Raw genomic sequence first — 21,117 nt, forward strand, 5'->3', positions numbered from 1 at the left:
CAATCGCCAAGGACTGTTTGAAGTGTTGATTACTGTTTTACACAATATTTGACTTGACAATGTTTTACGCGATTGTTATTATATTTGGAGCTCTCCTTATCTTTGTTTGGAGATTCACTTCAACCAAGAAGCAGGTGCTAACAAAATTACAAGATGATAATCAATACGACCGTGCTAACGATCGAGAAATAGAAGCAAATGCAGTATCAGATGTGAAACAAAATATCAACAATAATTGGGAAGTACTAGAGACTGTTATTAATAAGTATGCGGAAGAAAGAAGTACTAAAAAGTATGAAACACAAACTGATTCTCCGAGTAAGCAATCAAAAGAAGATACAGATGATAATATTCGTTTTCGTAAAAGTATTAAAAGAGATAGTCCACCCAAAGAGCGACTTGCCGAGTTTTTAGAGAAAACTGTTTTAAATGAAGATAAGTTGCAATCTATTTTCGAGAACTTATCATTAACAAAATGTGATATACCAATTATAAACAAGGATGTAACTGAAGTATCAAACAAAGATGATTTTGAAATCAAAGCAGTGCATAAAGTTGATAATGCTGTTACCAAAGAGGAAGTGCCGATATCTGAAGAACAAAAGGAAGAGACTAAACCACTGCTTTTGCGAAGATTGGAAAAGCAATCCGGGATACCAGCTGGAATTAATTTTGGTTCTCTGATAGGGGAGCTCAAAACCAAAACACGTAAAGCAGGCAATGGTGGTGCCCTAAAGCCAGTATTTAGAAAGTTTGATGTTGACACAGTTGATAACATTCAAGATGTGAGTACACTAAATTTTTATTAAATAAAACAAACTAATAATAATAATTGTTATAACTTAAGCTTTTCCGTATTATGTCAAATAGTGATTACGATGTTATGTAGAGACTAAAGGGAAAGGAACTTAACTGAACCGAACGGCGTATTTAAACTGTTTTTAATAATTATTAATTTTAAAAACAAAACACACACACATAAAAATTCGTGTCATTGAAATTCCGATGAACATTTCGTAATTATTTAATTTTTCTGACTGTCTCGTATAATATATATAGACAGTGCAAATTATATTAAAACCAGTGAATTATATTCTTGGTCTTGGCTTCTGGCTCTGGTCTGTATTTCCGTATGGTTCGTGATCACTTTTTTGTGATCAGCCTTCTGGCTTAACACACACCGTAAATTTTTTCGTCTTAGGTGTGCCGGCTTCCTTCGATGTTTTTCTTAATACAAACGAGTGCACATATAACGTGTGTGTACTTATGTACACGAGTTAGAAGTTATACTTCTTTGGCGTAACACTGTATAAAGCTTTTCAAAAAAATGTATTTACGTTTGCAGAAAAAACAACACTAACAATAGAAAAATCGAAAATGTTGACTATAGCTAACTTCAGGGTGTCCGTTTTTGTGACGGTGTGCGTGCGCATCCTACTAATTTACTCTCATCATATTTCTCTCCAAAATAAGTATAACTTCAAAAACAGTTCAATGGTGCACAGTCAGGGTTCAAACCTAGTCCAACACTGCTCTACATTTTACTAAACTAGAACACGTAGTTATTTGAAATCAGATTAAAGCAGACCTCTCCCAGGAAGTGTTAAATTTATTTTGAGTCGAGAGGAGCAAAACAATTTTCATTTCGCAGTTTCCTGACGGCCCACGCCGGCCGTTAACGATCGGACGGTACCGGCTATAATGATTGCGTTTTAATAAAAACACAAACCACGTTATGTCATGGTATGAAATGAAAAATGGCACAATTTTTATAAACATATGCCAATCGACGCTAAATTTAAGAAATTTTCTGTCTAAACTTTTTGCAAGGTTCGAAAAGGATTTTTCCGTTTCTTGGCAGAACTTCTTTTGTATTATCTGCAAAATGCATTTGCGTATCCTTTACGCTCCTCAAAGTTGCAGGGTTCTCTGCAATTCAGCTACTGGGTTTTCTATACCCACTAAAACCACCTCAAGTACCTACAAAGCCGCGTTACAGTGGCTCTGGGGCACTCTAGAATTCTACCTGGGTTCTTGGTAGATCTAGGTACATGTGCTTATTCATTTTACATAACATGTCTTGAGAATATAGATCAGTTTAACAATAGAGGTTTTGTCATCGTTGATAGCGATCTTGCTTTATTGCGAACATGTCATTATTATGAAACGTACGTTACTTTTTATCATGAACCATCTTTACAATGAGATGTAGGCCTCGTATATGGCGTCGATGTTGGTTTATAAAATAAGCAAAATTCCTCTTGATATTTTACTTACACATCCTTTAAGGTCTCTGCGGCGGGGCTATGGAATTCACTTCCTGTCTCTATACGCTCAGCTCCTTCTCTATCTTCTTTTAATTCTCTACTGTATGAGTATTACTTGTCCACATCATATCCCTAACTTCCGTACTAACTGATCTGAAATTATCGTGATTCATGTGCCGTATCTTTGTTCTATTAGTTATGTCAATGGTGGCTTACGTAGTTGTGCACTCTTTGCGTTCATCTTAACTTATTTTATTTCTTATCACAATGGTTGCCTGGAAGAGATCACTCGAAAGGGATAAAGCCGCCAATTACCTTTTTATTTATTTTAATTGTTTTGTATTTCTGTATCACTGCAACGAACTGTTAATATATAAAATAGAAAACAAGCACGTAGCTTTTTCATTACGTTATAATCTCCAACGCCAAATGTGAGTGTCATTATTATTAATATAAATGCGAGAGAATAATCGATCAACATGCTAATTTTGATTTAATATGGTTAGAAAACGTTCCGTGAGAGTTGGAATTAATAATTGATTTAAATCTTTTAATCGCTGGATTTACTGAGCAGGTGTAATTGTGGAGGATTTAAACAAATATTGATTGAAGTCAATTATACTTGATTATATGTTTAAGGTCTAATGTTACTTTTGTTATTTTATCTTATATATATTCCGTTTCCGAATTATAAAGTTGAATTCTAAAAAAAATGCTTTATATTTTCTAAGGCAGTGTGTCTACATACTATAGGCTACATAGCATAAAGCTGCGATTCAGATATCGTAGGCGAAACGGGGCACAGATAGTTATAGTGATATCCCCCGACATACAGAACGACGAAGGATTTTTGGTACTAGAAAAGCTGGTTCCTTCCATACTTTTGCTTACCTGATGGAACTATTTAACCTCGCATTACTGGTGTATGTAGGCATTTTTTTACTTTCATTAGAAATTAATGGCTAAGGGCAAAATATGACGGAAGGGGCTTTAAATCGTAACCAATGAAAATGACTACCTGTTCTCCATTATTACTCCACGGACTGCAACCAACAAATCGCTGAACTACAAAGCTTAATTATAAAGCGAAATAGTGCCTACTGTATTAGTATTGTCTTTTATTAAAATAACTTTTACACATTTAAAGAAAACACTTTTTCAACGGATTGAAGTTATGCATATATAAACTTATATGTAAAATAATTATAAGTTTATAATAATACATAACTTCAATCCGTTGAAAAAGTGTTTTCTTTAAATTAGTACTGTCTTATTTTATGTTCTAGAGATACTGTTAACATAATCAAAGACAACGCACTATCGTTTCGTGTTATACAAATTATAAAAAATGTATATATCTATAATAAACTAGACATACGCATTGTTACAGGAGACGCTTAACTCAGCAGTGGACGACAAGAAGAAAGTTCACATCGATGAAAACGAACTAGGGTCGAATATCCTCGCTGACCGACGGAATAAATTAGAAACCGCTGCTCAGGTAAACCTATTACTAGTCACATCGATTTCTACTATTGAAAAACAATTAGAACAATTATTGTTTGTAATTATAGCGCGTCTTTGCTTTATTACTTCGATGCTTACGACTCACTAGACTAGACCAGATTTAGCCTTCGTTTTACATAGCAGCGTGAATTCGTTAAACCTGTGGTGGCGCATGCCTATTCCAGCGGTATGCACAAAACGTTTTCCCTTGTCGACATGGTTGGCAGTAATTGCGCACATAAAAAAATCAACTGATTTGAACGCACGATCACAGGTTTGTGAATCTCGCTCGTTGTTAGTATATTTATATGGACATAATTATCAGACTCGTTAAACTCCTACACAGAGTTTGATGTAATCTTTATTAAGATACAAAACATTTTTTGTTAATTTAAAATGGCGTCATGTTTGATTGCTGTAGCAAAAAAATTATTTATAACGAAACGTTAGTCTTTAAGCAATACACGAATTTTCTAATTTCTCATTTTTAACGTCGCAAAAGAGACAAAATGCTTAATAATGCTCATGGTATATGCCTTTCACAGATATTTCAGTACAAAGTTCATAGGATATGATAACATTATCACTAATTGTATCCTCCATAAAAGACGTACAAATTTTAGTTTTCAAATGACGTTATCCGCAACTTTTTATAGCAAATGGTACTTTCTTTTATGCGACTTCATATTGAAAATATATGAATACAAATGTTTATACTTATCAGATAGTTGACTAGTGTTACGATGAGCTTTTGTTTATGTTGTAATATTAAGCTCAGTGGAGCGCGTAAAATACTGTCAACACATGCAATATAGGCAGATGCACCATTGTGGCATGGCCTCCTTGTCTGGCCGCAATAGGACATAAGGTTAAGGTTCACTTTGCTTTAGTGTATTTTATATACTACGCAAATACGCTTCTTATCTCACGTTGAAATCACCCTTACGACCTACCTTTTGTCAAAATAAAGTGGTAGACGGTTTCTTTGCCAGGCACCAATTAATAAGGCTATGTTTAGCAATAGTAGCGGTGCTCAGTGTCAGAAGCTATTCGGATTTAATTTGACAATCTGGACGATAGATTGTGAGATTAATAGTCGTTGTAACATAACTGTATGCTCTTCAAACCGATACATTCGGCCGTGGCAGTTCTATAAATTTATTACATTATAATGTCCCTGTATCTTCTGTGCACTCTCTATTTCATAATGGCATTGGGACGGATCTCCGATACATCTGATCTGATGTTCTAACACCACGTAGAAACGATGTAAGAACATCGTTAAGTTACTAATTTATCCATACATAATTTATAAATTATTATAACTGATGAGTTGTTCGGACTAATACCGTAAAAATACAAAGTACCATCCGTATCACATTGACGTCCGTCGTTCCACAACTGAGCGTTTTTTAAGGCAATTTCTGCCGCGCACTACCACTATGTGGAACCAGCTGCCCACTGGAGTATTTCCGAACCAATTCGACTTAGGGTCCTTCAAAAAAAGAGCGTACTAATTCTAAAAAAAGCCGGGCAGCGCGTTTACGAGCCTTCTGGCAATGGCAGTGTCTACGGCGGTATCGCTTAACATCAGGTGAGCCTCTGGCCCGCCTGCCTCCTGTAACATAAAAAAAAACTCGTCACACCTAACACCTCGTGATCTGCAGTCAAACCACAAAACATACGACCTGGCCTTAGCCTTAATCACAAGTTATTACAAAGTCCTTAAACACAGATAATTGTAAATATCAAGGCGTATACTGTATTACGTTTATATTCTTTCATCACCTTCAAACAATCCCTTCCTGTGTTTCATAACTTCTCCTCTGTTTAAATATCCTTCGCTACCTTGTATTGATTTCAATATTAATTATAGATAAGCGTTAATTAATAAGGACGAACGTGAATTTAAGTTCCTGTATTTAGTTAAATGTTTCCGTGAATTATTTTTAATTTAAATTGGTAGTGGATAATTTTACAGAGATAATATTGAAATAAATTACAGAGAAAACGATGCAACAATCCATTTGTTGTTTCAATCGTAGCTAAGAAAATATAATGCGATATTTTAAGTCTTGTAACAATTATTTGTGATTAAATTTTAATATCCATTCAATATCTTTCTATTGCAAAGATTAAACGAATGCTTCCTTCTAAATAAGCCTGTTAGCTCTCAGCATAGTATTTATATCGATAGTTAAATGTTTTTTTTATTATTCTGAGAAAGTTAGGTTAGATCTAAATAGCTCTGTTTGACGTCTAGTATTGAGTTTGTTCCAGTAAAGGTTTCATTTAAAAGAAACCGATTTTAATGCACACATCTCAGAAGATTTCTCAATCTAAACACACTTTGTTACCCATTTAAAGCTCGTATGTCTGGATAAACGTAAAAGGCTGTTAGAGTACTTAACCCTTTGTCCAGCGTTTAAGGTTCTAACCGGTTTAAGGTCTTTGACTCTGAAATATTTGTCACTAGATATTACATTTGTGAGTAATTCGTTCACACCAATGACTCAGTAACCGCATATTGGACCGTGTGTTAAATGCCCACTGTTTTGGTGTCGCTTTACATGCCTTTGTGGTTGAATGCGATCTAATATGATTCAGTTTTTTATTGGAAACTAAGTAATGATGGGCGTATATCTTGTACTTTATTTAAAATACATAGAGCCGTGTTGTTCAAGTGGCTTTAGCTTGCGACTCTCATCCCTCGTTCGATCCCCGGCTATGCACTAATGGACTTTGTTTCTATGTATTATATATACATATCTTCCATATCTTTGCGCATTTAATATTCGCTCGAACGGTGAAGGAGAACATCGCGAGGAAACCGGCTGGACTTAGACCCGAAAATAGGCTGATCACTTACTTGCCTATTAGATTAACAGATCTTGAAACAGATTTTTTTTATTTATTTAAAATACATAAATATCTTTATTTTTACCATTTTTAAAGCAAACTAGCGCATTTTCTTTCTTTTTAGTCAACTTATACTACTAACAAATTACATATATATTGCCATACTTTAGGAATAGAATATGAAAAATAAATAGTCCGTTGTAGCTTTTATTATGTGTCGATCGTCAATATTTTTTTAACAGTAATTAATTGTTTACCCACAGGGATGGAGGAAGCGCGTTCCACAAAGCGATGCGACCATGTTTACAGTGGCGGGCCGGCTAGAACGAGACAAGGTGACACCACCTGTCACACCGCCGCCGTTAAACACGCCGCCCGCTACAACACCTTCAACGCCTGTCGTTACCCCAGCAGTACCACCACCTAACAGATTCAGGTAACTTTAAAACTTGTCCCCGTATTCCTATTTGTGACATAAGTCACAATGTCGTCCTGGTGACAGCTGTCAAACGCTAAACATATTATAATGTGGATCATTCAGCGATTTTATTATTATTGTGTAGTCAGTGCTTTCTGCTTCTATAAAAGTGTAATATTTATTTTTCACATACAATGTCATCGTTACAATGAAGACTTCATTAAGTTAATAGCGGTTTAAGATATTTGAGATTTTACTTTTAATATTTGTGGACGTAACAAATTAAACTGTAAAAGCTTCAATATAAACTTGTATTCCGCCACAGTAATACATAAGTCTAGAATAAAATAATTTATATTAATTTATAATGACAAGCGGTATGTCTGATACAACAGAACTGAGAAATAACACCTTAAAAGGCTCAATGTTAAAACCACTTTACGTGTTCTGTTGCACTATGTCACGTCTTAATTGGTATTTCCTTAAATTGACCTCGTGTAAAATCCCATATCGAGTAATGTGAGCTTTATCGGCTTATTTACGTAATTGATGTGTTATTGATGTTTGTTGTAACGCCATTTTGGCGGCCAGATGCTGACGAGCTGTCAACTGTCATATATCAGTATGTATGTATTGTATACAGTGACTGTGGTAGTCTGTGTAGTTGATAGAACACTACACAAATTTTTATCGAACGATGCATGTTCGTGCTTCGGATTAGTTCCACATACCCACTTAGTCTTATTTTGTCCAAATTAAAAACGATGGTTACCATGCATTTGGACAGCTATGTTAAGGCCAAGAGGTTTTCAAATGCGATTTAGAATTTAGTAACGCTTATTTAGTAAATAATTAAACAGTTTCAGGATTAGGCATAGTTACGGTTGATAAAATTAAAATTATGTGAAAACTTTTTCAGATCTCGTAAAGCACCAACATCTCCCACCAATGGGTTTGCATCGGGACCCCTCCGATCTGCATCCTGTGCAGTTATGAGCGCAGTGGTTGATGCTAAGCCAAAGGAAACACCGAAGCCAGACCGGGAGTCCTTCAAAAGAAGTCATTCGGTCAGCGAAAATATCAGTCGGGATGAAAGTGAGTTTTTGTCTTAATTTTTCTCTGTCTGTTAAGTCTATTCTTAAAACGTATCTCAAATTACAATATCGTCTTTTCTGCTGTCAATTATGTCAAAAGATAAAGAAAAAGCTCTTGAAAAAAATGTATTTAGAACTTTGTAAGTGGCTTTTTATAATACATTTATTAAACTTTACGAATATACATATTAGTTTTCATTAAGACGTTATTTCCATGTTTTAGAAGAAGAATTATCGCCCGGCGCGGAGAAACCAGGATGTCCCGTTCACGTACCACGTGCTGATGATGAGACCTTCCACGCATTCTTCGCACCTCTTCAGCAGCAGGAGAAACAATTTGAACAGCTGGATATAGATCTCGATGCTATTGATAGTGCTTCAAGACAGCTGTAAGTGATAAAGACCTAAATGTTTTTCATAAATTGCAAGACATTTTAGTCCAATAAAAAGTTAAAGAATATTGCTATCCTTAGAAACTGCTTATTTAAAAACTGCTTGCTTAAAAATTAAAAAATGCTTAATTATTTATTCATATAGGTAACACAATGTACACTTGTGAACGTCAAAAACAGAAATGTATATAAAATACTTCTAATTTTACATTTACTGCCAGTTCTTAGTCTCATATGATAGTCATACAGCGTATGAATCAGATGTATATTAATCTTAGGTTATGACGTTGTTACTTGTGTTCTTTGCAAATAAATATTTGAAAATTCATAGACATAACATCTATTACTAACAAATCACACAGAACCACATAAAATAACAATAATCAAAAATAAAAATAAGAAAAAACGAATAATAGAATATAAAACGAATAGAGAGATAACAATGTTTTTTAAAGAACAAAGTTTAATTGTGTAATGCGTGGGTGCTGTGGTTGTAATTGGCCCTTGCTCAGCATTATGCTGAGGAGCAGAGTTGTTCCACAGCGCTTGTCATTCTGCCAGAGAACACAGCAGCTAGTTTGCGCCTCAGTCGCTAAAAACAAATAAAAATGTAATAGTCAGTAGAAACAAATAATAGTAAAAGTTAGCTGTGTAAGCAATGAAGAAAAGAAAAATAAAATTTAAAAAATGAAAATAAGAATAATTGTTAAGAAGTAGATAAAAGAAATATTTTTGGGCGGGTTAAAAACTATATTACGTGAGAATTTTGTTGAGTAAGTAGATGTTTTTTATAATTGCGACGACAATTTAATTTTAGTTGATGATTTTTCAACGGAGGAGGGATATTATTCCAACATTTTGTCGCGCTATATTTAAAACTCTCACGAAATGAAGCCGTCTTATACTGTGGAATGGCAAGCTCCTGAGTACAACTCCTCACTTTATTCTTGTTGCTATTACTACGCCAAAGGAGCTTTTTGTAAAGAATAGTAATCGAAAATTCATTAACATGAAGTCAATTACTATATCTAAACTTGCGTTTCGACTTTTAATTTAGCTAATTTTTAATATGTTAATAGGTTGTCCAGCGAATACGCCCGTCGCGCGAAGCGTGAACGTCGTCACGTGGCGTCCCGTAATCCGCTAAAGGCTCTCGCGGCTCGAACCGACTTGAGACAGGAGTATCGCGCTCTCTCACTCACCACTCGCGACGCCCTATTTAAGGAGAAAGGTAATCATATATAAAATCTATTATAATACCGGAACCAGCTGCCCATTGAACTATTTTCCAAGCAGACTTGAGTATTTTAAGGCGCACCAGTTATTAACGGCAACGTATTGCCAGGCTTCCTCAGTGTAATTGGCGGCGATAACGTAACATTAGATAAGCCCGTTTGTATTTTGTTCTTTAAAAAAAAAACAAAGTTTCATATGGCTGATTCTGATGGTGAAATTTCATATTGTAAACAGTTTTTGCTATTTAAAACATATGTATCAGTTTACTCCGTAAGGAAAGGTTTAATTATGGTGACACTGAACTAAATGTATCTTCTATCGCATATAAGACTGGAAAAAAAAAACAACGAAGTAGAGGTTAGGTTAATACTAACAAAGCATGGTATTTCCAGTGACAGGAAACTGTGGGCTGGCTGCTGAGGCCCTAGCGGCTCTTGCCAGTAAGGAAGACTTCTCAAATGTGGCGTTGCGTAGTGCTTCAGCCACAAATGTTCCAAATCAAGGCTCGAAAGCTTTGATGCTGTTACATGTTAAGGGTAGACGGCGAGTTCAGGTGAGAATAAAAATTAGATTAATTTTTTTAATGTAACTTGTTTTGTTTGCCACAGAAGGCACTTACTTGCATATTAGAACAAAAATATTATTTTTATTATATTTTATTTTTATTTTATAAAAAAATCCAAACATAGCCAATTTTTGACGCTTTGAATTCATTTTATGACGAAAATGTGTATAGAACATGATTTTGAAATTTACACGATATATTTAATCGCAAGTCAATAAATACATTTTAGAAAAAATGAATTATATTAATTTAATGGCCCGTAATAACCAATTGTTATTACGGGCCGGCGCGCCTCAGTGCTCCAGCTCTTCATTGTGTATCGTAGTCCACCCCGAGACACTGACACAGAAATTCGTGCTGGGATAGGACCTTAAAGGAAGGAATTTCAATTGTCTTTCATCCTCGCCACCATTTTTCAATCTATTCCGGCTATATCTAATTCCTTCTCCACATATGTCGAATGGTGATATTTATTTTTTAATTTTCAGACTCGTCTCGTGGAGCCTGTCCATACAAACGTAAACCGCGGTGATTGCTTCCTTCTTGTGACGTCTGACCAGCTCTTTCTCTACATTGGTCTCTACGCCAATGTCATTGAAAAGTAAGTACGACCAGAACAATTTTTAGTAATGTTTGTCATTTATACCTATAATTATTATTATTTTATAAATAGTTTTACCCTGAGACATCATTGAACATAACGATTACGCCTAACTTGAAAACCTTATTTAAAATATTTTACATAAGAAAGTGTCTCAAATAAATGTAAAATTAGAAGCATTTTTATTTTTTATTGACGTTCATAAGTGTACATTGTGTTACCTATATGAAAAAATGATTTTTGACTTTGACTTTGTCCAATAACAGTTCTTGCAGTCTCTAAAAGAGAAATACACTCTGTTCTTGTGTTCTATCAAGTGCTAAACACTGGTAAGTAAAATTACCAGTGTTTAGCACTTGAACCAAACCTGCACTAACCCTAATACACATTTCTAATTCAAATAATAAAAAAGTTAATAACGATATTTTGAGGAAATTTGAGAAGATTCGATCGTAACATCAGCATGCTGTCATTCCTTTAGCCCCATAAAAATAATTAATTAAAAAAAAATTGTTAAATTTATAATAGGTAATTGTCATTGTTTTTTGTATTGTATTCGTTGATGCCCTGAAAAATAAATAAACTAAACATAAAATAACATTAGAATTGAAATTTATTCACTTATAACCTGTCTATTTCAGAAACCGAAGCACAGACATCGCCAACCATATTCTTAACACAAAGGATCTCGGATGTAAAAGCGCCAACTCTTTCATAAAAATCGATGAACAAACCAAAGTCTTCTCAAACAAACATTGGAGCCAATTTTGGTCCCTCCTCGGAGTCACCGCAGGCATCGAAGAGTACAAACCGGTGGAAGCGGGTGATCCAGATGAAGATGAAATTTTCGAATCCTGTATTGTCCAAACTAACATGTGCTACGAAGTCATGGACGATGAACTGGTGCCCATCAAGGAGTATTGGGGCCAAGTACCAAAGATTGCAATGTTGAATCAGTCGAAAGTCTTAGTATTCGATTTCGGCTCCGAGATGTACATTTGGTACGGGAAAAACGTACCTCTTGAGAGCAGACGCCAAGCGGCACAATTAGCTAAAGAGTTGTATGAAGACGGGTACAACTACGAGGAATGCCACATAAACCCCCTAAACGCAGCCGAGTCACAAGGAGAAAGAAAAGAAATGAACACATTATCGAAATCCTCTAAAACTCGACCCGAGTGGGCGATAATGTCCAAGGTCACCCAGCACATGGAAACCATTCTCTTCAAAGAAAAATTCCTCGACTGGCCCGACTTCAGCCGAGTCATCAAAATCAAGCCTCAAGAGAATAAATCGAACGGCGTCGAGATCACTCCGTGCGATGCAGAGGAGATGTGGTCTAACGAGTACCAAGATCCAGATCTCATTCTAGAAGGATCTCACATCGGTCGCGGAACACATTACTACGACAAGGAGTCGATGCGGCATTACGAAATAAAAACGCAGGCCGTTTGCAAATGGCTCATTCAGGAGTACGACTACCAAACCGTCGAAAACGAGGCTGACGTCGCCGAGTTTTACTCTGGCGACTCCTACATCATCAAATGGGACTATCAGATCACCGTTTCCGGCCGAGAATTGAATGGGAAACCGTCGAAACACAATTTAACTGGCCGAGACCGATGCGCCTACTTCTGCTGGCAGGGAAAAGACGCGTCATCGAACGAAAAAGGCGCTGCAGCGCTTCTCACCGTCGAATTAGACAAAGGAAAAGGTCCGCAAGTGCGCGTTGCCCAGGGAACCGAACCGCCAGCGTTCTTGAACCTCTTCCAAGGGAACCTGGTGGTGCACCAGGGGAAACGGGACACGGACAAAAGTAGATACCGCCTATACGTCACCAGAGGAAACGTAACCAACGAAGCCTATTTGCTCCAAGTGCCCTGTTCGGTTCGGCAATTGAGAAGCCGGGGTTCTTTAGTGTTAGTCGACACGCAGAAGTCGTGTGTCTACATTTGGCACGGCTCGAGAAGCTTGAAGCATACAAAGCAGGTGGCTGTCGATTTGGCGAATAAATTGGTTTCGCGGAATTCCAAAAGCCTCTTTGGGGATAAAAGTGCTAAGATCTTGGAGATCAAGGAAGGAGAGGAACCGAAGGAGGTGTTGGAAGCGCTCGGTGTTGCGAACAAGCAGTATTATAACTCGGTGTTGAGTGCCGGCAAAGAGGCGGGCGCCGAGGTCACTCCAAGGTTGTTCCATTTCACGGATCTGAGCGGACAATTTGAGGCCAACGAAGTTCTGTCTCCCTTACGTCACGAGAGCCTGCTCACCTCATTCCCGTTCGAACAGAGGGAATTGTACTCTGCTTCACAGCCTGGTAAGTTTAATTTTTTCAAGAAATATTCTAGCAATTTAAATAGATAAAACAAAAATTAGACACAGGTACGTTTGCATATGTTTAAGACTACTAAAATACCAGTTAGACCTTTTATGACACTAACATGTTTTATTTATATATAACTTACAATAATATATTATATATAACTTATTTGAATATTCCAGCTTTATTCCTGTTGGACGACGGCAAGTCCGTGTGGGTGTGGCAGGGGTGGTGGCCGCGAGGGGAAGACGGAGACATCGAAGTCGAGAGAAATAATGGTAAAGCTAATATTTTAAAAAATTTTTTTATAAAGAGTTAAAAATTATATTCGAAATACCAATTCTACGGTATAACTTTATTTGCAGATAATTAAAATTATATGTTCTTTGTAATATCTATTTTTTCATATATTTTTCTTTTATTTATATTATTAACACGTTACATAGATAAATTAAATATGATTGATATTATTAAATAATAAGGAGGGCAACTGGCGGACTTATCGCTTTCGAGAAATCTCTTCCAGGCAGCTACTATATGGCTCAGCTAAACATTGCTTATACGATTTATTAAGCAATTTTTTTACTAAAAATTAATTCATTAATAAAAGTTCAGACTTATATCATAATTAAAAGTTATTTAAATAAAATTATCTTTTAACTATTATTCGTATCATTACAGGCGTAGGAGCATTCGCAGGGCGGTGGATGTCGCTAAGAGCGGCCGCGCTTAGGACAGCTGATGCATACTGGACTGTCTCCCGACGGACTAGACCCGACGTCCAGGTTGTCATCGCGGGACTCGAACCTGACACCTTTACAGCGCTTTTCGACACCTGGGAGGAGCACGATGAAGCCGCTGATGCTAACATAGCGGTAAGTTTTATCGGATGTGGGTAGTTTAAAATATATATGGTTGAGGGTAGTTTTAGTTGTGGGCTAGTTAAAGGATTTCAGCTACGGATATTATTAGTGATCGTTCTCAGAGTCATGAATTTAGTTGTATATTTAAACGATGTATAAGTGAAATTAATAAAATTAATTGAATTATAATTTGTCGAGGTCAATATGTTTTTCTGGATTTCGGTAGCTATATATACTTTTGAAGAGGAAAACTATAGGTAGCGTCCCTTAACTGTGATTGGTCAACCGCAGGCCAATCACAGTCAAGCGAAACTTTACAATCTTACAAACCCTATATCTCTCTCTTCTTTGGTCTCTTTGGGCTCCAGTACTTGCTATTTAATCTTAAGATACCTCCTTTACTTATAAACTTAAGAAGCCACTCATTTAAGTCACGTGACTGCCGTCCTATTAACCATATGGTTACGGCCGCTTGTCGCTAAGACGCGTTTATAAGTAAAGGAATGTTATTGTAAATAAGTGCACTGTATGATAACGCACGGGTTATAGCGCGGGTACAAGGCAGGCGAGGCTGTGAGTGCAAGTGTGGAGTTATCTCGGGTGACGGCCAGTACCTGCGTACTTCCGCTAGCCGCGCTGCAACGACGTCCACTTCCGGATCTAGTAGACCCCCACCATTTGGAAAGGCATCTCTCGTCCCCACACTTCATGGTGAGTTTTGTATATAGAGTTCAAATCACGGTTATGTAAACGTCTCTACCACATAGCGGTAAGTTTTTTTCCTATCACAATCGTCATAATGACTCGACTTGATTGGTTCTGTTAACTGTCAAAGTATTTGAAGTGTTTGAAGTGTGTATATTTGAAGAGCAGTGTTGGCCTAGTGGCTTCAGCGTGCGACTCTCATCCCTGAGGTCGTAGGTTCGATCCCCGGCTGTGCACTAATGGATTTTCTTTCTATGTGCGCATTTAACATTCGCTCGAACGGTGAAGGAAAACATCGTGAGGAAACCGGCTTGCCTTAGACCCAAAAAGTCGGCGTGTGTCAGGCACAGAAGGCCGATCACCTATTCAATTCACAAACTATCGTGAAACATATACAGAAATCTGAGGCTCAGACCTAAAAAAGGATGTAGCGCCATTGATTTATTTTATTTTTTTATTTGAAGTGTTTTCATAACACTTAAAATTTTCGTAAAATAATAAGTTTATTTTAATAATACCTAGCTTCAATCCGTTTAAAAAGTGTTTTCTTAATGTGTGAAAGCTATTTTAACAAAAGACAATACTATTTGAAGTGTTTTAAGTTCGTAAAGCTGTTACAGAAATTTATGCTACAGATCTTATATTGCTTTATAAGATACTATTATCTTTTATTATGAGAAAGGTTCTCTCAAAACATTTGAAGTGTATAAAAGTTCTGTAATATAATTTTGCAACGAAAGTATGGATTATACTTTTTTAGAATTGAACACAGTCTAATTGAACTGTTCCAATTAAACCACTCTCGTCTCTTTTCGCCACAGATTAAACACAATTTGAAAGAAAGTGACAAAAGAGTTCGTTAAAAGTTAGAGAATGTATGTATGTATGAACATATTTTAATTTTATATATTATCAATAGGAGGCTTTCGGAATGACCAAAGAAGAGTTCGCATCACTCCCCGCGTGGAAGCAGACAAACATGAAGAAAGACCTGGGTTTGTTTTGACCCACTCGGTTAGTTTTAGCTCGTCACGATATACTTTTATACAAGCAGCTATTTCGTACTTTTTATACTCGGGATTTGATACAATTAATCTTAAGCACGCTTTAAATTTTATAGCAACGGTTAAGAATTTTAGCGTCGTTTTTTACTAACCGAATGTAACTATGTATTCGTTCAAGTGATATTTGTATTTTAACCGGCGCGAGCGCATCTGAGGATTTGTAACGGAATTGTTGAGTGTTTGTCGCATCCATACAATTGTTTTGTATATAAATAGATTTTTTATTTTGAATGTTCTTCAATTTCCGATATATTTTAATGCAGTTTGTGTGATTTTTGTATTATATTTAGTTTTTTAAATGTTTTCGGCGTTTTGTATGGATATGACAAATAAAAGTGATATTTTTTGTAAATTACCAATGTTTTGGAATGTTTTTTGGACAATTCAAAAATTGTGTAATGCTCGTAGATTGTGGTATGTATGGAAACAAACACTTATTATACGCTTAGAGGTAGTTTTCTTAATGCTGTGAGGTTAGAATATTTGCAGAAATAACAACAATAACATTTATTTTCCAATTTTCAATTAAAACAATTTTATATTAACCACAATAGTCCTGCCTTTCGATTCTTAAAATTTTTCGTCCACTTTACTAAAACTTTCGCCGATGTTCTAACTTTCAGTACATATTCAATACATCACATATCTAATCATTAGCTACCTTTTAAAATGCCTTAGGTGGACCATTTGTTGAAGTTTGAAATTCATAGACTTGATATCATCAACGTAGACATAGTACTGACACAAAATGCTACAGATATTTTCAATCGAATAATTCGATTAATTCGGCTTTAGGCGCCTCTTGCAAGTTCTGCGAGAAATATTTATTTTTGTAATTTAGTACTAACTTTCTATTTTGTATCCGAGCGGTTAACGCCGACGAATATAACGATCCATTTTTAACTCTCCACTGTGAGTTTGGCAAAGGAATGCGCTTGACAAAGTATGACAAATCTTTGGTGGATCGCGCAAAATAATCTTTCATATGTTTGAACAACAAATCATTTCATACAAATATTTCAGCGATTTATCCTTCGTCAATTCATTGTAGCGATTCTGTTAACGTACTTATTAATTATCGAATGCATTTACGGCCAGCACTGTGACAATGTATTTCTCAAAATGTTTAATTTGCTTTGGTTGTGTTACTTATTATTGTATTGAGATTTATTTTGTATAATAATGTAATAAATGCTAAAATTTAATGCGATTCTTTTATTCTCTAACGCGCCTATATACGAAGAATCTTAATGGGTTCTTATTATACATCACACACAAATCGCTGGATAATGCCGATCTCCGACATTGTTGACTTCAAATTAGAAAGAGTATCACAAATCGCATACAAAATAAAAAGAGATAGAGAGAGAGAGCGACCTACTACTTTTTTCATTTAGCTTTTTTTCCGTACAAAAATGTTTAGTTATAACACTATTACTAAAAGTTTCTATATAAGGTATATTGAGTAAGTTAAGTATAGAGCTCAAGATGACGTAATATTGGAAAAATAAGGAAACTCATTAATATGATAAATTCCATTAGTTAAAAGTCAATCGTAATTAAACAGTAACGCATAATAATTTATTGTACACACGTCATATTTACAAAATTGCACAAAGTGATACTATAACTAACTTATTCAACACTACGTTTTAGATAGCACTCAATATGAAATGCTTTTGAAAAAAAAACATCTAATTAATAGCGCGTAGCCATCTATAGAAGATGTTTTGGGCAGCCACTTCTTGTTCAATAGATTCTTCTAATTCCTCACTGTCGATGACTTGTTGGGGAGACCGCATCAGTCTTCGTGTATCAGTTTCGTCATCTTTTTCAACATCTTCTTGAAGGGGGATTCCTTGTGGAATAACATCCACTAGTTCCTCACTTTCTTCACTGCCCGATCCCTCGGACTCGTCGTGATTATGATCGTGATGACCATGATTGTGTTCATGGTGATGACCATGGTTGTGGTTGTGATCTCTACCTCTTTCCATATTGTTCTCCGATTCTTCGTTTTCATCGTTATCTGTCTGCTCCAATTCTTCATCATCAATTTCTAACTGTTTCAGTTTTCTTGTTTTAAATTTTCGTACCGATTCGTCGGAATCCTCTTCGTCATTTTCATCATCATCTGACTGATCATCTACGTTCTCGTCTTCTTCATTGTCTAATTGCTTAAGGTTTCTTGTATTAAATTTTCGATCTGATTGGTCAGAAACTTCGTCATCACTAGATTCGTTGTCATCATCATCATTAGAATCATCCGTCTCTTCATCTTCATTAGACTGCTCGTCTTCGTCTTCTCCCTCCGACTGTTTCAGTTTTTTGGCATCTTCAAATTCTTCGCCTTCTTCATCATTCACATCATCTTCCTCGTCCTGATCGGCAGTATCTAATTGCTTCTTCAGATCATCCACCAAGTCATCAACGACGTCCTCCTCAGCCTCTTCGCTTTCTAATTGCTTTAAATTTCTTGTTTTGAACTTTTGTTCAGATTCGTCCTCGTCATTATTTGTTTCATCATCATCATCTTCCTCATCAGCATCAACCTCCCCATTATCACCATCGTCGTCAGAATCTAATTGCCTTGTTTTCCTTGTTTTATATCTTCGTTTTGAGTCGTCTACCTCATTCTCTTCCGGCTCCTGATTAAACTCTGACTCTTGTTCTACTTCAGAGTCCTCTTCTGAGTCTTCTCCTTGTTCTGGTTCTAGTTCATTTTCGTCTTCTGGTGCTTGTTCTTCTTCCGCTCCTTGATCTTGTTCTGGCTCCTCCTCGGGCTCAAGTTCTGTGACAGGTTCCTCTACTGGCTCCTCATCTGGTTCTTGTTCATCTTCTGGCTCTTGTTCCTCTTCAGGTTCTTGTTCCTCTTCTGGCACTTGTTCTTCTTCTGGCTCTTGTTCTTCTGGTTCTGGTTCTTCTTCTGGTTCTGGTTCTTCTTCTGGTTCTTGATCTCCTTCTGGTTCTGGTTCAACCTCTTCCTCTGGTTCAGGAGTTACCTCAGGTTCCGGTTCTGGAGTAGGTTCCGTTTCTACCACACAGTCTTCTGGAGCCTCAGACTCGTCACATATCTGCAAGTAAATATTATGTTTTAATCTAGTTTAGGCAGTCTACTTTTTTTTTCACTTAAATCAGCAAATACTAACCTGTTCTTGTTCGTTAAACCATGAACCGAACGGACACTGCATCGAGTATGACTGGCCGGAGTAGCATTGGTAGTAGAAAGTACAGCTCTCGACATTTGCGATTCTCAAGAAATTCTGCTGGCCGATGCACAGGGTCTCTGGGTCCTGTCTCAATGGTATTGAGAAACTGGAAACACTGAGCAACGCCGTTGCGAAGCAAACTAACCTAATGGCAGCTGTAAAATTAAAAAAAAAGTAATAAGAATCCGGTCTTGAGACATAGTTGGAAACTTGCAATTTAAAGAAATATATTTAAATTTTCTGTGACTCTTATAGGTGATTACTTTGTACACGTTTACACTATATGATTACTGTTTACATGGCATTATTTCTTGTCTTATTTTTACTCCTCTTGTCCTATAAACCATATGTTTAATTATTTCCTTCTGTGGTAGAGCTGAAGAATATATGTGTGTGTTCTATGGTTGAATTAAATGCATAAATAATTACGCCTCGTGTAACTAAAGTAGTTGCTTCACAACGAAGTACTTGAAAATAATCACTTATCTGTACAATGTAGAGATATTGAATTGTTGCTTCTCGGAATCTTTTCATAATCTTACCTTTAATGGCATAAAATATACGTATATTTTATGCCATTTTTTTTAAATGACAGTTTAGTTTTAAATAAAAAAACGCTATTTTTATCCTGATTATTTGTCTCACAAAACCAGTGTTGAGGTTTCCAATCATAGAATTTATCTTAAACTAACTGCGCTATTTTTCGTATACAACATATTAACAATGTCGTATTAATAATAGAAGAGATTAAAACTACATCAACGTAATCCATAGACTTTGGTTCAATGACTTAATTAATTTAAAGAAATAAAGCCCAAATAGGTACTATACTAATACAATAATAAATTATCAAAAAACCATAATCTGAGACAACGCTATCACCAAATTAATATCAACGCGAAAGTACATTTGTCAAACTTTCCAACACTAAACCAATAAATGACATTCCGAATATTTAATTGCATTAAAGGCTTTTGTTCGAAATATAGAACGCAGTTTGATTGCGTGTTATATTCAGCAACGGAATTGCACGAGCAAATGTTAAATAGCTAACTTATGAATGAATAATTATGCAATTTTCACATGTCACTAGTTTCAAAGTTAATAATTGTAATATTCAGATTTGAGTGTTATATGGATTAAAGAAAAGTATATTAAAATTAGTTATTTACTTTCATTATAACACGTAATGTTTTATATTATTTTCGTCACATAAATTCAGCTGTTCATAGATTTCCAGTCGACGATTCCATATTTCACTGTATGATCCCTTATAATTTAGATAAATAAGAGAAATTATATAATTGATAAACTAATTAGGTACATATTTCCGATTATAACCAGGTGGATTCTCAAAAATATTTACATAAAGTTTCGTATTTAAAAACATAATTGAAAACTTCCGCTCTGGATGATTCTAAAAATGTCAAACCTAATTGAAAATATTTTAGCAGTATTCATAAATACTAAATCCGTGTAATACTTTTCTTTACACTTTTCTAATAATATTTTTCTTTTCACCACAGACTGATTTAATTTTTAGGATAACGTAAATATTTTTCTAATACCGTAAAAGCTTAATAAAAGAAATACTCACTGTTCATGGTGACTGCGATCAGTCTTCGAAATGATCGATGACTAAAATAATAGATGTGTTGAGATCACCTGAATTTTATCGAACGAGCAATATCTTAACGCATTGATATCACCCAGGGTTAAGAGAAACAAATGATACTGTCGATCAAACATATCTATGAAAGGACGAACGTTCACATTGATAATTCGATTGTGCGTTTATGTTGTACAGTTTTATTCGCAAAATAAATCACGAGGAATTAACTTTTGTATATCAAGGATTGCAATAAGTTCTCAGAGCGATTTAGATCACTAACTGATGTATAAAAATAAAATTATAAGTCTTCCATAGTCCGTTTTCCAAGGCATTTTCTTTTCGAACTAGCGAACTGTGGAATCGACTCCCAGTGGTGTCTTCCCTGAGATATACGACCTCCATCTATATT

General features: G+C 35.7%; 2 protein-coding genes across 6 annotated transcripts in view; one reads left to right on the forward strand and one right to left on the reverse strand.

The window, feature by feature from the left end:
• The window catches only part of LOC123715554 (supervillin-like), a 156,249-nt gene extending 139,143 nt beyond the window's left edge, over positions 1 to 17,106 (forward strand). For 3 of the 5 annotated variants that reach the window (XM_045670664.1, XM_045670665.1, XM_045670666.1), the window contains 12 exons: positions 3,658 to 3,768; positions 6,896 to 7,068; positions 7,970 to 8,145; positions 8,368 to 8,533; positions 9,616 to 9,767; positions 10,165 to 10,325; positions 10,826 to 10,938; positions 11,580 to 13,252; positions 13,438 to 13,533; positions 13,937 to 14,130; positions 14,668 to 14,829; positions 15,743 to 17,104. In XM_045670664.1, coding sequence (XP_045526620.1) covers positions 3,658 to 3,768; positions 6,896 to 7,068; positions 7,970 to 8,145; positions 8,368 to 8,533; positions 9,616 to 9,767; positions 10,165 to 10,325; positions 10,826 to 10,938; positions 11,580 to 13,252; positions 13,438 to 13,533; positions 13,937 to 14,130; positions 14,668 to 14,829; positions 15,743 to 15,829 — 3,264 coding nt within the window. In that variant the 3' untranslated portion in view covers positions 15,830 to 17,104. Of the gene's footprint in view, positions 1 to 3,657; positions 3,769 to 6,895; positions 7,069 to 7,969; positions 8,146 to 8,367; positions 8,534 to 9,615; positions 9,768 to 10,164; positions 10,326 to 10,825; positions 10,939 to 11,579; positions 13,253 to 13,437; positions 13,534 to 13,936; positions 14,131 to 14,667; positions 14,830 to 15,742 lie in introns of all 5 variants that reach the window. The other 2 variants (XM_045670662.1, XM_045670663.1) reach the window with 1 other exon arrangement.
• A 337-nt stretch (positions 17,107 to 17,443) lies between these two features.
• On the reverse strand, positions 17,444 to 20,827 carry LOC123715556 (uncharacterized protein DDB_G0283697-like). Its single transcript, XM_045670672.1, has 3 exons — positions 20,694 to 20,827; positions 19,037 to 19,251; positions 17,444 to 18,961 (listed from the first exon to the last, which is right to left on the reverse strand). Exons 1-3 carry the CDS (start codon positions 20,698 to 20,700, stop codon positions 17,582 to 17,584), a joined length of 1,602 nt encoding a protein of 533 aa, XP_045526628.1. The 5' UTR covers positions 20,701 to 20,827; the 3' UTR covers positions 17,444 to 17,581.
• Between the last annotated feature and the right edge of the window lie 290 nt (positions 20,828 to 21,117).

This window comes from Pieris brassicae, chromosome 10 (genome assembly GCF_905147105.1).
Source record: "Pieris brassicae chromosome 10, ilPieBrab1.1, whole genome shotgun sequence".
NCBI classification, from domain to species: domain Eukaryota; kingdom Metazoa; phylum Arthropoda; class Insecta; order Lepidoptera; family Pieridae; genus Pieris; species Pieris brassicae.